Source organism: Echinops telfairi, unplaced genomic scaffold, assembly GCF_000313985.2.
Source record: "Echinops telfairi isolate 266 unplaced genomic scaffold, ASM31398v2 ScPeMD7_20;HRSCAF=75, whole genome shotgun sequence".
Classification (NCBI taxonomy): Eukaryota; Metazoa; Chordata; class Mammalia; order Afrosoricida; family Tenrecidae; genus Echinops; species Echinops telfairi.
Genome location: NW_022103917.1, coordinates 8,235,470 through 8,250,103, shown reverse-complemented (window position 1 = coordinate 8,250,103; position 14,634 = coordinate 8,235,470). Strand labels below are relative to the sequence as shown.

At 45.0% G+C, this 14,634-nt stretch overlaps 1 protein-coding gene across 4 annotated transcripts in view; it reads right to left on the bottom strand.

The window, feature by feature from the left end:
* The window catches only part of ARHGEF6 (Rac/Cdc42 guanine nucleotide exchange factor 6), a 133,690-nt gene that overhangs the window by 40,579 nt on the left and 78,477 nt on the right, over positions 1-14,634 (bottom strand). For all 4 annotated transcript variants that reach the window (XM_045288339.1, XM_045288338.1, XM_045288340.1 and 1 more), the window contains exons 7-9: positions 6,056-6,150; positions 2,185-2,280; positions 764-886 (exon numbers count right to left, since the gene is read on the bottom strand). In XM_045288339.1, coding sequence (XP_045144274.1) covers positions 764-886; positions 2,185-2,280; positions 6,056-6,150 — 314 coding nt within the window. The remainder of the gene's footprint in view (positions 1-763; positions 887-2,184; positions 2,281-6,055; positions 6,151-14,634) is intronic.

Genomic DNA, 14,634 nt, shown 5'->3' with positions numbered 1-14,634 from the left:
GAATTGTAAAACTGATGATCTGTGGTGAAGAAAGCTGATGGTGCCCGGCTATCAAAAGATATAGTGTCTGGGGTCTTAAAGGCTTGAAGGTAAATAAGTGGCCATCTAGCTCAGAAGCAACAAAGCAGGGTGGGATGAGAATGGCAGCAAGTCCCTGAACGATGCATGTATTAGAGGTTGAACTGGAAATATGGATTTTCTCAACCACAGTAACAAACTAAATAAAATTAAGAAGACAAAAAATATTACGTTCTTTCCACTTTCACTGCCAAATAAAGAGAAGTGAAATGTCATAAACCATACAGGTGAATTTTTGTTCAGTAAGGCCATGCCACCCTATTGGCTTTCAAGAAGTTTCACTTCAGAAAAGCCTTCCTTGACACCGCTCACAGCCCCGCCCTGACAAGGTTACTATCACCTAGCAGAGTCTCAAGCATTTTACCCTTTTCCAGCAAATCCAACACGCCTACAATGTGTGACTTCACCTCCAGGGTCTACTTTCTACGAGGAGAGGGACCTTTTCTTCTTCATTCACTACTGTATCCCCATCATTGAATACAGGGGACCGATACGCAGTAGATATTTGATAGAATATTTGTTGGATTAATGAACAGTGAACACCTGTAACAATGTAACAATTCCTAGCATTATGAATATGAGATACTTAAGAGTACAACAGGAGACCTCCGCTTTCCAAAGAAGGTGGTTCTAGAAAGGACTTCCCTGTGAAACATCAGAGTTGAGGAAATGTTAAATGTTTTACCTGTGCTGTGTAAGTACATTTACTGCTGACGGATGGTTTGCACAGTAAGCCAGATACATGGACTTAAAATGCGGCATGAGGTTCAGTAGGCAGCCTCCGACTTTGTGTTGGTTTTCCGGAAACCTGTAAGGAAAACAGGCGAAATACACAATGTAAAGGAGGAAACAGGAAGTCAAGAAAAACAATTAGAATGAAATGCGGATAAATGTAAAAAAAATGGGGGTGGGGGCGAATTTCAAAGAAGAACTTATTGTAACAGCTTTATCAATCAGATGCTAGGTTTTGAATTCTGCTTTAAACTCTAGTGTTTCTCACTTGAAGCATATCCTTCTAGATCAATCACCCAGATCTCTCTCAGTAAGTGGACTGTTATTCCGCCTTCCTCCCTAGACATCCATCCACCTGTGCCCCACAAAGCTCAGGAAACTGTCATTTCCTGATAGACGAGAGTGGCCAACTGCCCCGAGATGATGATCTTGGAGAATCCTTTTTTTTCCCCAAGGATTTATTATTATTATTATTTTTAAATCATTTTATCGGGGCTCTTCCAGCTCTTATAACAATCCATACATCCATTGTGTCAAGCACATTTGTACATATGTTGCCATCATTCTTTCCCAAACATTTTCTTTCTACATGGAGAATCATTTTTGTTGCAGAAATATACTGCTTGCTGATCATTACAAATCACTCTGTAGGATGTATGTGCACATTTCAACAACCTTTCTCTCTTGAAGCAGCTGGTAGTTTTGAGCGAACCTTGAAGTTAGCAGCCCAGTATGCTACCAGGAGTCCACAATCGTGCTAATCATCAGATACATGCAGGGTTTGATATAACGATCTGCTTTCCCTTCGCCTACTGCAAAGAATGACTAAGTCAAGAACCACGTGCTTATAAAACGGAATGAATCGTCTGAATGACTTTTCCCAATAAGTAGCCATGAACTAAACAAAATATGTAACCAATGTCAAGGCAGTCTCCATGAACAATTAGGATTCTGTGTGTCTCTTACATTGACCAAAAGCAGCAGACAGATGATTTCTCAATAGAGCTAGTAAGAATTTACTAGATTTAGAATCCTGGTAAGGGAACCTTGGTATGACAGTGGGTTACAAGTTGGGCTGCTAACCCCAAGGTCAGCACTTTGAAACCAGCAGCTGCTCTGTGGGAGGAAGATGAGGCTTTCTATTCCCAGAAGTCAGAATTGATAGAGTAGTAGCCTGAGCCCTGATATATGTGGAAGTCACAGTAATGAGAACATGCACTAGGTGGTGGTGTTCACAGTGTCAAAGCACTAACAATGTAGAAGCTGTATCATAAACAAGTGATACTTGTCGAGTGTCCTTGTCTAAGAGAATGCTCAGAAGACAAAAAACGAACAATGTCACTGGCTAGCCCCATGGCAACACGTAACACTTACTTGGAACAGTCTTCCAATGCTTGGCAGAGCGTCTGCTGAAATGTGCAGATTTCTTCAAAGTTTCCCAACAGAGCTGTAAACTCCACAGTACTCAGACTGCGAAAAAGGGGGGGGAAATCCCGTTTCAGTGAGTACTGTTTGAAGCTGACGCTAGTTATCTATCTCCAGCTGAGAGAACTGACAGTTGCTATCATCTGGCACTTCGGAGAAGTGATCCTTATAGTTCAGGGTTTGCTTTTAAATTCATCTAATTTATGGTCTTAGGCAGCTTTCTTTAACTTCTTCTTTGGATTTGTTTTTTTCCTACAAGAATAATGATCCTTAGAAAATGAATGGGTTGTAAGGGACAGCTAGCTGTTTTAAAAACTAAAGGAACAAATACCAAACCAAAACCCATTACGATTGCAGCCATTCTGGCTCATAAAAACCTCATGTGCTACCACCAGGATGCGCTGTCCCATAGGGTTTTCCAGGTCAAAATGTTTCCAGAAACGGATCGCCAGGCCTTTCTTCTATAGCACCATTGGGTGGGTAGTTCAAACTACTAACCTTCACGTTTGTATCACCCAAGTAAGTGACTAGTAATTGCTTAATATCTAGTATCAAGGGAGAAACAATACATTATAGAGGAACATTAAATACACACGATTTTTACTAACTGCCTCTTGATAACTGAGAAGCTAATTGAGGAAGAGTATATAGGCTCATATAATATTTAGGGAAAAAATAGCAAAACCCAATTTCTCCTAAACTAAAATGCTCACAAATCAGTTAAAGAACATCTTCAGGCGAAGCAGGAGGGCAGAAAATAATGTGGCCTTTCTTTTCCTTGTTTTCCTGCCTTCCTTCTTTCCGTTTCTGTTTTATCAGAGTGGAGTCAAATCAAGGCAAACTGGACAGTTTCCTCCAAGGCTTCCATACTAAGAATTTGCCACCATTCCTACCCTAGCAAGCAGTCATTGATAATAACAAGGGCCACCACTCCATGTGCTTTACACTGATCCAATCACTTTACAAATAACTCGATTCAACGTCACAGCAAATTGAGGTCGGTGGGAAGGCTAGCTCCACTTCACCGGTAAGGAAGCCCAAGCTCGGAGAGGTTAAGCCAGGATTGGAAAGGATACAGTCTAACTGGAGTTTTTTGCTCTCTATTCACGATTTTCAAGGAAGGATTTTTCCCCCTGAAAAAAAAAAAAGTGTTTAAAAGACCAGTGGCTGCCACCCGGCTGTTCTCCTAATTGACATAATAAAACTAGGGAGTAGGTGCAAAAGAGTCCATTTTATAGACTGATAAAGACAAGGAGATACAAATAAATGTTACCAGTAAGCACTGGAGTGTAAGCAGCCCCTAGTTCCTTGGCTAGAAAACCCTCCGGAACCGCAAGCTGGCAAAGCCCTCCTCTGGTGCTTTCTCGGAGTAGCAAGACTCTTACTTGGGGGGCTTATTTTGCTCCTTAGGGATCAGGCAGTAAACGGTCTGGGTGGCTCAAATCACTTTAGGGCCTGCAAGACAGACCTGGCAGGAACCCCCTGACACAGGATCCGGAATGGATTAAGAAGAGCACAGATCTGACTCTCACCTCCTCTTCCCGGAGCTCTGCCTTGCCTTTCCCCTCACTGCTGCGGGATTGCTCAGGAGCCACCTTGAAATCGGCAATCTCACCATGGCCCCTCCCTAGGGCCCCTCTCCACCTCCTCTGCTTGCCACTCCCTGTGGTAGTTATATAATCGCTTGTCAATTTGAGGATGAAGAGTGTAGGGGTGGAGTCTAGCCTGTCAATCAGATCATAGCCAATAAGGCCTCTGTGTGGGCATGGCTTTCCCCTGAGGATTCTGGGAAAACTCTGGGATTTCCTCCTTGGAGGCGGAAGACACACTCTCACTCTGCTCACTCCCTTGGAGATGCTCTACTGACAAGACACAGGGATCTATGTTAGTGCCCTTAGCTGGAGAAGCCACGTGGAGACCCCTGCCAGCAGTGAGATGCTTATGCCACCACTGGATCCAAACACTTTCTACCCACTGGCCTGTGATTGTCCTGCATTCGGTGTCATTGCATGTGTTTCGTGAGTCTGAAGAGGACTTTATCGATTGGTATCGGATATATGGGCTAATATCGGATTTATGAGCCTGGACTGGACTGGGTTGGGATACTCTCTTAATGTACAATAACCCTTTATATAAAACTCTCTCTTATACACATACGAGTTTCGATGGATATGTTTCTCCAGTCTACCCAAACTAACACACTCCCAAAACAAAAGGAGGCACATTTCATTTGGTGACGGGAGACATAGTCTCCCCATGGACTGGCTGTGTGGTGGGCAAGACACTAAACTTTCCTGGACTTATGATTCCTATCTAGTCAGTGAGAAACACAGTCATTTCTTCCCAGCACTAGACTTCCTGGCTTATTGAAGTCTCATCCAGCTCTAAGAAGTATGATCCAAAAAACACTTTGCAAAAAAAACCCACTTCGTATTTTAAGCAATAGTAACAAAAAGCACTTATCCTTGATGATGTTTGAACTCTCCCAATACAGGAATACACACTAAAATGAAACCCTCGTATGGTTAGTTCCTAGCATGTCAGCACTCACTCCTGGCGAGCCTCTCTGTTCTGTGCCATCCCCACGCCGGTGATCACTTATCGTTCTGCTCATTGTGACCCGGACTGGTTTTGTGGACTGCTTTTTGGAAATAGATCACCAGGCCTTTCTTCCTAGTCTGTCTTAGTCTGGAATTCCACTGACACCTGTTCAGCATCACGGCAACATGAGAGCCCCCAATGATAGCGGAGTGGTGGCTGCACATGAAGGACATGGGCCAGTGGCGGCGCTGAGTCTCCCACCCAAATTTCCCATTTCCAATTGGTAGTGTCTGTGAAGTTGATTCTGAAGGTTAATCGTACATGGCTGTCAGATTAAAACTGTGCTCCACCAGGGTTGTCAATGATGTAGTGGGTTAATGCCAGTAGAAATGTTGGTGATTTGAGTATCCTTGGCGAAGCCTCAGACGAAAGGCCTGGCAATCTCCGTGCAAAAAGTCAACCATGGAAACTCTACGAAGCACAGCTCTACTCTGACACACATGGGATTGGCCTAAATTGCAATCAACTCGACAGCAATCGGTTTAAGATTTCCACACCACCATGAAAAGAATGAAGCAGGGAATTTGGCAAGCCATTATTATGCCTAAGCCTATGTGACTTTGATAAAGGGGACAATTGCAAACTATGTGGACTTAGCTAAGCTTAATTTTAGTCGATAGCTTGGGCATCCATCCCACAAAATTTACTTCCATGAAAACGAAGTTTTCAATTGAGGCCTCGGATAAACACTTCGGATTCCAAAAGCTAGGATGGTTTTGAATATTTTGCTTAAACAAACAAACAAAAATCACCACCATTTTATCCTTAACCTATGTCTGCATGAAATGCCGGCTCTAGTTGCTCTTCTGAACCACACAAAAGACCACTTTCTTTCCACTCTCAGAAGTTCTACTCTGGTGAGCAAAGGTCAGAAGAACGACCTCCCCTTTATGCAGTGAAAGCGCCAGGGAGTCTTCTCGTGGTAAGATACAACCAGATGCATCACTTCCAAATTGGAGAAGATTAAAATAAAATAGCAGATAAGCAGATCTGCCCATCCTTGTCACAACCCAGAAAGAGAGAGAGAAGAGAGCGTCAGGCTCTCTCAAAGCAGCATCTTGCAGAAAATCTGTGGCCCTGACCATGTTCTTGGCAACCTGTGATCTGTGGAAATTCTTCTAAAGGGCAAAATCAATTATTCAGTGACATTAAGGTTGATGACTTCGTCGGGTGGCATCATCTTGCTTTATTTAGCAAGAGGTTTTAAATATAATCTTACTTGTTATTGGACTGCAGGGGTCTTAAGTAAGTAACAAGAAGAGACTGAAGTTCCTTAGCATATTCTTTTTCCGTGTCCAAGATATTCTGTAACACCTAGGGAAAAACAAAGGTCCCATTATTGTGCTTGTCAGGAGAATCCGTGAGACAATTTCAGTTTAGCTTCTAAAGAGATTTTTTTCTCTTTTAACCAAAATAGTGGGGGGGGGGGTGTCTTGTTTACTTAGGCTGGCATTGTAAAGGGCACAAAATCTGAATGCAATTCGGTTCAATCTAACTAATTTCAATAATCACACATAAGTGGCTGTCATAGAACAAATCATACGAACATGAATTTTCATGGTGATCCACTAACTGGCCAACCTTGTCACTTACGCAGTATTCATCCAAGTGTTTTCAAGAGCTTTAAGTCGTTCTATCTTTAGAAATTAGCTCAGGTAGCTAACAAAAGATCATTAGTCCCATTTCACGGATAAGAAAATTAAGGCCAACTAACTCCCTGGTGGCATAGTGAGTTATGAATTGGGCTGTTAACTGCAGTGTCAGCAGTTTGACTGTACCAGACACTCCACAGGAGAAAGCTGAGGCTTCATGCTCCCATAAAGATTCTAGAAAATCCAGAGGATCCGTTCTACTCGGGCCCCCAGGGTTTCTATGAGTCAGAATCGACTTGATGGCAGTGGCTTGGTTTCACGATCTTAAAACACTGTGACAAGATTATGTAAAGGAATGATGTCAGCCATCACAGAATACTTTTGTTTAAAGTTGTGTTTTCAATGAGACCTTTGGGGAAGAAAATTCTCGGACTCTAGATTTTTAAGCAGGGTTAAAACGAATCTTTTAATAAACCTTAAAGGTTTGAATAATTCAAAGAGAAAAGGATGCTGAAAAATGATTACTTGGATGAGAAATCATATTTATCAGGATGGTAAATTACAGCAGAATTAAAATTCTGGAGGCAAAAGAACCAATGTTTGGATGTGCAAGTCTTGTTTCCCCTGCCTGCCTTGAAGCCTTGCCCCACTTCCCAGCTTCTTCTGGAAGCGGACGACAACACACATTGCTGTTGCTAAACACTGTGCTGCCCATAAGGTGCTTCCATTCTAACTGAAGAAAACCAAACTCGCTGCCATGGAGTCAACAGTAATTCATAATGACCCCTGTGGGTTTTCAAGACTGTTTATGGAACTAGAGAGCTGCTGGTGGGCTCCTATACCACCCCCCTTTTAAATCATTTTACTGGAGGCTCGTACAACTCTTATCACAATCCATCCATCCATCCATTATGTCAAGCACATTTGTACATTTGTTGCCATCATCATTCTCAAAACATTTGCTTTCTACTTAAGCCCTGGATATCGGCTCTTCATTTTGCCACTCCCTCCCCACTGCCCCTCTCCCTCATGAACCCTCAATAATTTATAAATTATTACTTTGTCATATCTTACACTGCCCGACGTCTCCCTTCGCCCACTTTTCTGTTGTCCATCCCCCAGGGAGGATGTTATATGTAGATCCTTGTAATTGGTCCCCCCCTTTCTGCTGATGGACTCCTACGCTCCCCATTTAATGGCTCCCTCGTGGCATGGTGGTTATGCGTTGAGCTGTGATCCACATGGTCAGCAGTTTGAAACCACCAGCAGCTCCGAGGGAGAAAGACTGGGCTTTCTACTCCCATAAACAGAGTCTCAGGAACCCACAGGGGGTGGCCATGAGTCAGCCTTGACTTGCTGGCAGCTAGTCTGGTGTTTTGCGGGGGGAGGTTGTTTGGGAGATGGCAGTGTGACGCATTCAAGCCCACTTGCCCATTCAACAAATAACTCCCAAATATCTGGCATCTGCCAGCCATCTACTGACAAGATAATGCATGCTGCTTTCTTTTGGAAAGGTAGAAGGCCCGAGTAAGTGGAAGAACCAGGTGCCTGTGGGCTCCCTAGGAAACAGCAGACGTGGAAAGTGGTGGACTTGGCTGCACTGCCACCTGACAGGGGGCTTTACTTTTTTCAAGCTTTATTCAATTCACCCCAGATTGTGACCTTACACCTACCTCAAGGCCATGATGAAGGAGTGAGCCACTGTACAGGTAGGTGCTGGGGGAGCAGAAAACAGCCCCTCCCCCCATGTTAAAGGGTTGAAATGGGGTTTTTTTCCCAATGGCATGGCTATTGACATGTCTTGGATACATTCCACCCCAATTATAACAACCAAAAATATTTATGAACTTTGCCAAATGTCATCTGATGGGCAAAAGCCCTCCTGGTTCAGAACCTGGTTCGCAAAGTCACAGGGTCTCTCCCAAAAGTTGTAGGCCCTCCCTCCCCACTACTTGAGTCTACTTTCAGTTCCTCAAGAATTGTGCCCCCTAAGTGTAAATCCAGGGGCCTGGAAAAATAGATATATTCCCTCCCTAGTGGTTACGTGTTGGACGGGGATCCTCATGGTCGGCAGTTCAAATCCACCAGCAGCTCCTCAAGAGAAAGACTGGGCTTTCTACTCCTGGAAACAGTTTCCATCTCAGAAACCCGTAGGTTTTCTACTCTCGTTAACAGTTACAGGGGGTCACTGTGAGTCAGCACTGACTCGATGGCAGTGAGAGGATACGTACTGGGGCTACATTCATGATGCATTGAAATCAATTCATTTCTCTTTATTGGTAATGTCTTCCAAGACCGCATCTCCTAACCAATCATGCCACACCCTCATTTGCCCTCATTGCCCCTGACGAGCAGTGCTACCCCACTGCCCCCACGAAAGGAGCCCTGGTGACTCAATGGCTAAGCACTCCGCCATAGATCAGAAGGTTGGCAAAATGAACCCACCCAGCGGGAGAAACACCTGGCAGTCTGCTCCCATCAATATTACAAGGTTCTTCTACCACTATGAGTTGGAATGGAATGTCTGTTGGGGGGTGGGATAGTCAAAGCCTGAGGGAATTTTTCAACCTGAGGAAAAAGAACTGATAGGATTGTCCTCATCAAATGTGATTTTTTTTAACATTTTAGTGAACTTTGTAAGTTTCTCTCTCATTATGATAAAAACTCATTTGCAGTTCGATACTTTCTCATCCTTTCATCAGTTTATGTTTTCTTTTTTTTTAAATCATTTTATTGGGGGCTGGTACAACTCTTATCACAATCCATACCTACATCCATTGTGGCAAGCACATTCGTACATGTGTTGCCACCATCATTCTCAAAACATTTGCTTTCTACTTGAGCCCTTGATATCAGCTCCTCATTAAGGCAAGTAGACATCATGTGAAGTCCATCATTGATAGAATCCAAACTCCCCTACCCTGCTGGCACAGCTTCAGTATGTCAGCTTCTTTTAAAAGTCCAGCAACTGAGCCTCTTTAAATGGCATCCCTGAGCTCTTGCAGGAAACGTGTCAAAGGTTTGACTCGCTAGAGGCAGCAGTGTACTTTACAGGGTGCCACCTCTGCTGGAACTCTGCAGGCAGATACTTACAATGACTTCCAGAGAGCTGCTACCCAGCTCCTACCTTTGAAGCATTGCAGGTGACAAAATGCTGACTTGACAAAATGAAAAGGACCAAGGTGGTGAATGAATCTTTTTATTATTACATTACGGTATATGCACATGTATAAACCGAGTTTTTCAGCACATTTTAAGTGCGATTTTTGTCGTAAAATTAGGTGCCTTGGCTGGTATTCGGATCGGCTTATACTCGAGTATATACGGTATGCACACCAAAAAAATACCATCCGCTGCATGGGAATGTACTAAAGAGAATGGTCCTCGCTTTGCTTTGAGCAGCATCAAGGAATGTCAGCATGGATGCTCGGGATTCTTTCCCCAATTCACTGGGACTTTTACTGCTATACTCTTCTCAAAGGACCAACTGAAGAACTTGGGAGACTGGTTCTTTCTTTCTCAGGCATCTAATGCTAGGAGGACCAGCAGGCAAGCAGACAGAGAAGGCTGTGTGTTCCCAAACAGAAGGCCTCCGTGAGGAGGCAGGACGCAGGGAGCTTGGCAGACCCACCCTGTTCAGAGCAGGACAATTTGATCGAGATGAAATCCAACCCGGGGTCTGCAAATGGTCTATGTCCAGATACTCTTTGCCACTCTGACTCTGGCTTCACAAGGACAACTGGGCATCCTTTGGTTCAACTAACCTTTGCCTGAGTTCGGGATAAAACAGATGGTGTGAAGTCAGAGAAGGGGGTGGCTTTCTGGGCTTCCCTCACAGACTATTGATTTCCCAGTAAAACAGATCTCCTATGTTTCCCACCAAGGCTTTCGCGTCAGTTCATTTCTTTAACCCTGTGTTCCAAAGGGGAAGGGTGCTGGGAGTATGAAGACATTATTTTAAGAGGCTCATTGCATAGACAACAGCTGAAAGTAGAGGTCTGTCCAATGATAAAAAAGGAAGGCTAAAATGGCCTCAGAAGCCTTAAATGAAAGCAAACTGATCTGCTTACAGGAATTCTGAGATAATTTTGCAGTCTGTAAAAATGAATGAAGGTTAGTTAAAGCCTTTAAGGCTTCCGGGAGCAATGTCTGGCTGGCGGTACTTGTGTCTTGGTGCCTGTCTCCGTCTGAGGGCAGTGACGGATTTCATACCCCAAGGTCCTTGGCCTTCACCGAACAGCACTGTCTCCCCATCAGACTCACTGACTTCACAAGCTCCCGTCACTCCCGCCACCTCCAGCTCTCGGATGGAAGAAGTATTTGGAAGAACAAGACAGAAAGTGGGGGGGAGGGGGAGGGCACAGAGAACAGAATAGATAGGGATAAACCATGGAAGGCCGTATAGGCTGGATGATGAAAAAGGATGGGTGAGCAACAGAGTACCCAAACCACGCTCACTGCCACGGACGCGATTCTGACTCACAGTGACCCGATGATCGGACAGAGAAGTGCCTAGAAGGTTTTCAGGGGGGGAGATCTTTCTGGAAGCTGACTGCTGCATCTTTTCTCTGGCAAGGAGCCTGGTGGGTTCTAACTGGTAGCCTTTCGGGTTGCAGCCGAGCATGTTAACCACTGCGCCACCAAGGTTCCTTGAGCAACAGAGAGGGAGAAAAGAATCGGGGTGAGAGGATAGATGAGGGAGGGAGGAAAGTGAAGGGATGCTGAAAGGGAGTGGCGGCGGCCAGGAGCTCAGGATGCTGCCCTCCCGGGACGGCGCTGGGATTCGACAGCTGCCTGCTATGGTCACTGCTCCGTGTAGCTTCAGTTAGGCCTACCGTTTCGACAGCCACCGTAAGTTCTGAGAAGGCAGGCTAACGTGGGGAAAGATAAATTACACTGGTCTTTACTGATTAGGTCTTCCATTTGGACAGAGGAAAAGGTCGTTTCTCCCTCTGCAGACAGAGGCTCAAGCTCAGAGTCCAACAGTAGGATTACTGTGCGTCTGGCCGACTTGCGACAGCAGAAAGGACAACTGTATTACAGCATGCTGCAGGAGCAGCACCAAGGGGGAATCGGTGGCCACGAGGAGCGCTTGGAGGAGAGGCTTGTGTGAACTACATGGCCTGCAGAGATGAAGCCCAGGTATGGGCATTCTGGCCTGGGTGCCTTTGCTCTTACAATTCTCCTACCAAATCCCCTGGGGGATTAAATTGTCATAGTTAAAGTGCTCAATTGCTAAACAAACGGTCTGCAGATCGAACCCACCTACCACTCTGCCGGAGAAAAATGAGGCAGTCTGCTTCTCCCAAGGTGACAGTCTTGGAAACCTTCTCAGGCAATTCTTCCCGGTGCTACAGGGTGGCCATGCACCAGCACCACATCCACCAGCTCAGCCACAAGAGGGCACAGGAATCCCCTGGCAGGTCTTCTCTGCTTAGCTAAGCCCCTCCTTTTCTCCAAGACACACTTTGAATCTTGCGTCCTCCTTCAACCTTTCCTTTTATTGGTTCTCAAGATTTTGTTTCCAAACCAAACCAAACTCACTGCCAAAGAGGCAATGCGGACTCACAGTGACCCTCTGTAACTGGTAAGGAGAGCAGAAAGACCCGGTCTGCCTTCCTCGGGGATGCTGGTGGTTTTGAACTGCTGACCATGCAGATAGCAGCTCAACTTGAAACCACTACACCACCAGGGCTCTCTAAGCTTTAGGCTGGTGAATACCAATACTCCTGTTTCAAGGAGGAGGAGGAAGAGGAAGAGGAGGAGATAAGGAGTTGTTAAAATGCTGTTTCCTAGGATCTGTGCACAGAAATTCTAAGTTAGTAGCTTCAGCATGGGAGCCAGCCATCTGCGATTTTAACAAGCTCCTGGGTGTTTCTGCTGCAAAGGATCCCCCGCCATCTTTTCGGAAACCTATCTCACAACATCCCATGAGACCGTGAGTGTCAAGAGGCCAGGTGCTAAGCACCACATACCAATTCCGTGTGACAACTGAACTACATAGATGGCCTTTTGGTTCTTTTCCTTTTTTCAGTCCTCCCTGGCACATCAAGCTACAGTGAGCAAAGAACGCCCGCGAGAGGCAGACGATGATTAGAAACATAACTAATAGAAAAAATAAATGATATTTTCAGTGGTTTAGAGTTGGCAGAGAATTTTGAGGGAAATGAAGGAGCCAAGATCAAGGGCTGTAAACCCTTCTGTCTTCCATAAAAGATGCTAATCGCCCTTTCAGAATAACAGAGCAGAGGACCGCTCAGTGGCACGAGCAGTTAAAGAGTTCATTACTAAACGAAAGATTGCTGAGTCCAACCCGCCCGGAGGCACCTTGAAAGATGGGCCTGGAGATCTATTTCTGCAAGGTCACAGCCTTGAAGACCCGATGCAGCCCCTTCTATGCTGCATATATGGATGCGCCCACAGTGGGAAGGAACTCGGGAAGAACTACAGCATCTATGAAACCGCAGGACAGGGGCGGCCATGCGTCCAGTACACTCCTGGAACATGTTGCATACAGGTCAGAACTGGATGCCCAAAGTCACCTTAGTCTCAGTGGAGAACTTACCAGGCCCTCAGAATTGCATCAAGACCGGAGTGAAGTCATGGAAAACCAGAGAGAATGCCTGTAAATCAAGGACCCAGCCAAGTGCCATCGAGTTGATTCCAACTCGTAGCCTGTATCTCTGAAAGTTTCAAGAGGTCGCTATCCTGTCCAGAGTTACAAGATTATAATACATGGAGCACTTGGCCAAGAGAGAAGTCATTGAGCGTATAGACAGGTCTGGTTTGAGACAAGTCGATCAGAGAAGATGGCGGGGGGCCTAAGAACACACTCCACCAAGGACAAATAACCTAGTTTCTGATTCTATATCAGGTGCACCTGACCCAAGCCTTGGTATGATCAATGGCCTCATATGCATGCAAAAGCTGGGCAATGAATAAGGACGACTGGAGAAGGATGGATGCACTTGAATGGTGGTGCTGGGGAAGAATACTGAAAGTAGCATGGCCTGCCAGAAGAACAATCTGTCTTGCAAGAAGTACAGACAGAATGCTCCTTCAAAGAGAAGATGGTGAGCCTCACATGCTGCGGACATGTTCTCAGTAAAACGTAGTCCTTGAAGAAGGACATCATGTTTGGTAAAGTAGAAAGTCATCGAAAAACAGAAGCCCCCTTCCCCGAGGAGATGCACTGATACCGTGACTACCACAATGGGATCACACGTAACCACAATTGTGAGACCGGCACAGGAACAAGCAGTCATTATTTCTGTTGTACAGCGGACCAAGATGAGTCAACACCCGCCGGACGTCAGTGAACAACAACCAACGGGATAAGCTAGATGACACGGACAAAGTCTTAGAAGCATACAACCTACCCCAACGTTGTCAAGAGGAAATAGGAAGTTTCGCCATACCCCCAACAAATGCAGAGATCAAATCAGGCTTCAAAATCTTCCCACCGCCCACCCACCCCACCCGCCACCAAAAAAAAAAAAAAATACGCCAGACCAAATGGCTTCACTGGAGAATTGAACCAAATATTTAGAGACTTAACACCAAAAATGCTTAAAAGAAAAAAGAAATACAAGTATTCCCTCATTTGTTCCATGCAAGAAATATAACCGTGATACCCAAACCTGACAAAAACACCACAAGAAGACTCCTGGAAAAGAGGAACTACAAAACAGAAAGCCCTTAGGAATACAGATGCAAAGATTCTCACTAAAATGCTAGTGAACAGAATTCAAAAGCATACATGACAAAGTAGACTATCTAGAAAATGAATCAACATCTCTACGAATGGAGAAAAAGCATCTAATCCAATAAATAAAGTAAAATCCAACACCCTCTCTTGATTTAAAAAAAAAAACACAACAAAAACTAAAGCTTGGATTAAAAACAACAACAACAACAACAAAGAAGCTTAGAATAGAAGGGGAATTCCTCAATGTGATTCAAGATATGGATGAAAAGTTAACAGGCAACATAATACATGAGATCTTTCCCCCCTTGAAAAAGGGAACAAGCCAAACTGGAAACGCAGGGAATCTAGGACAGATGAACCCCTCAGGACCAGGGGTGACAGTGGTGATACCAGGAGGGAAGGGGGGTGTAGAAAGGGGGAATTGATCACAGGAAGCTACATATAACCTCCTCTCTGGGGGATGGGCAACAGAGAGGTAGGTGAAGGGAGACGCTGGGC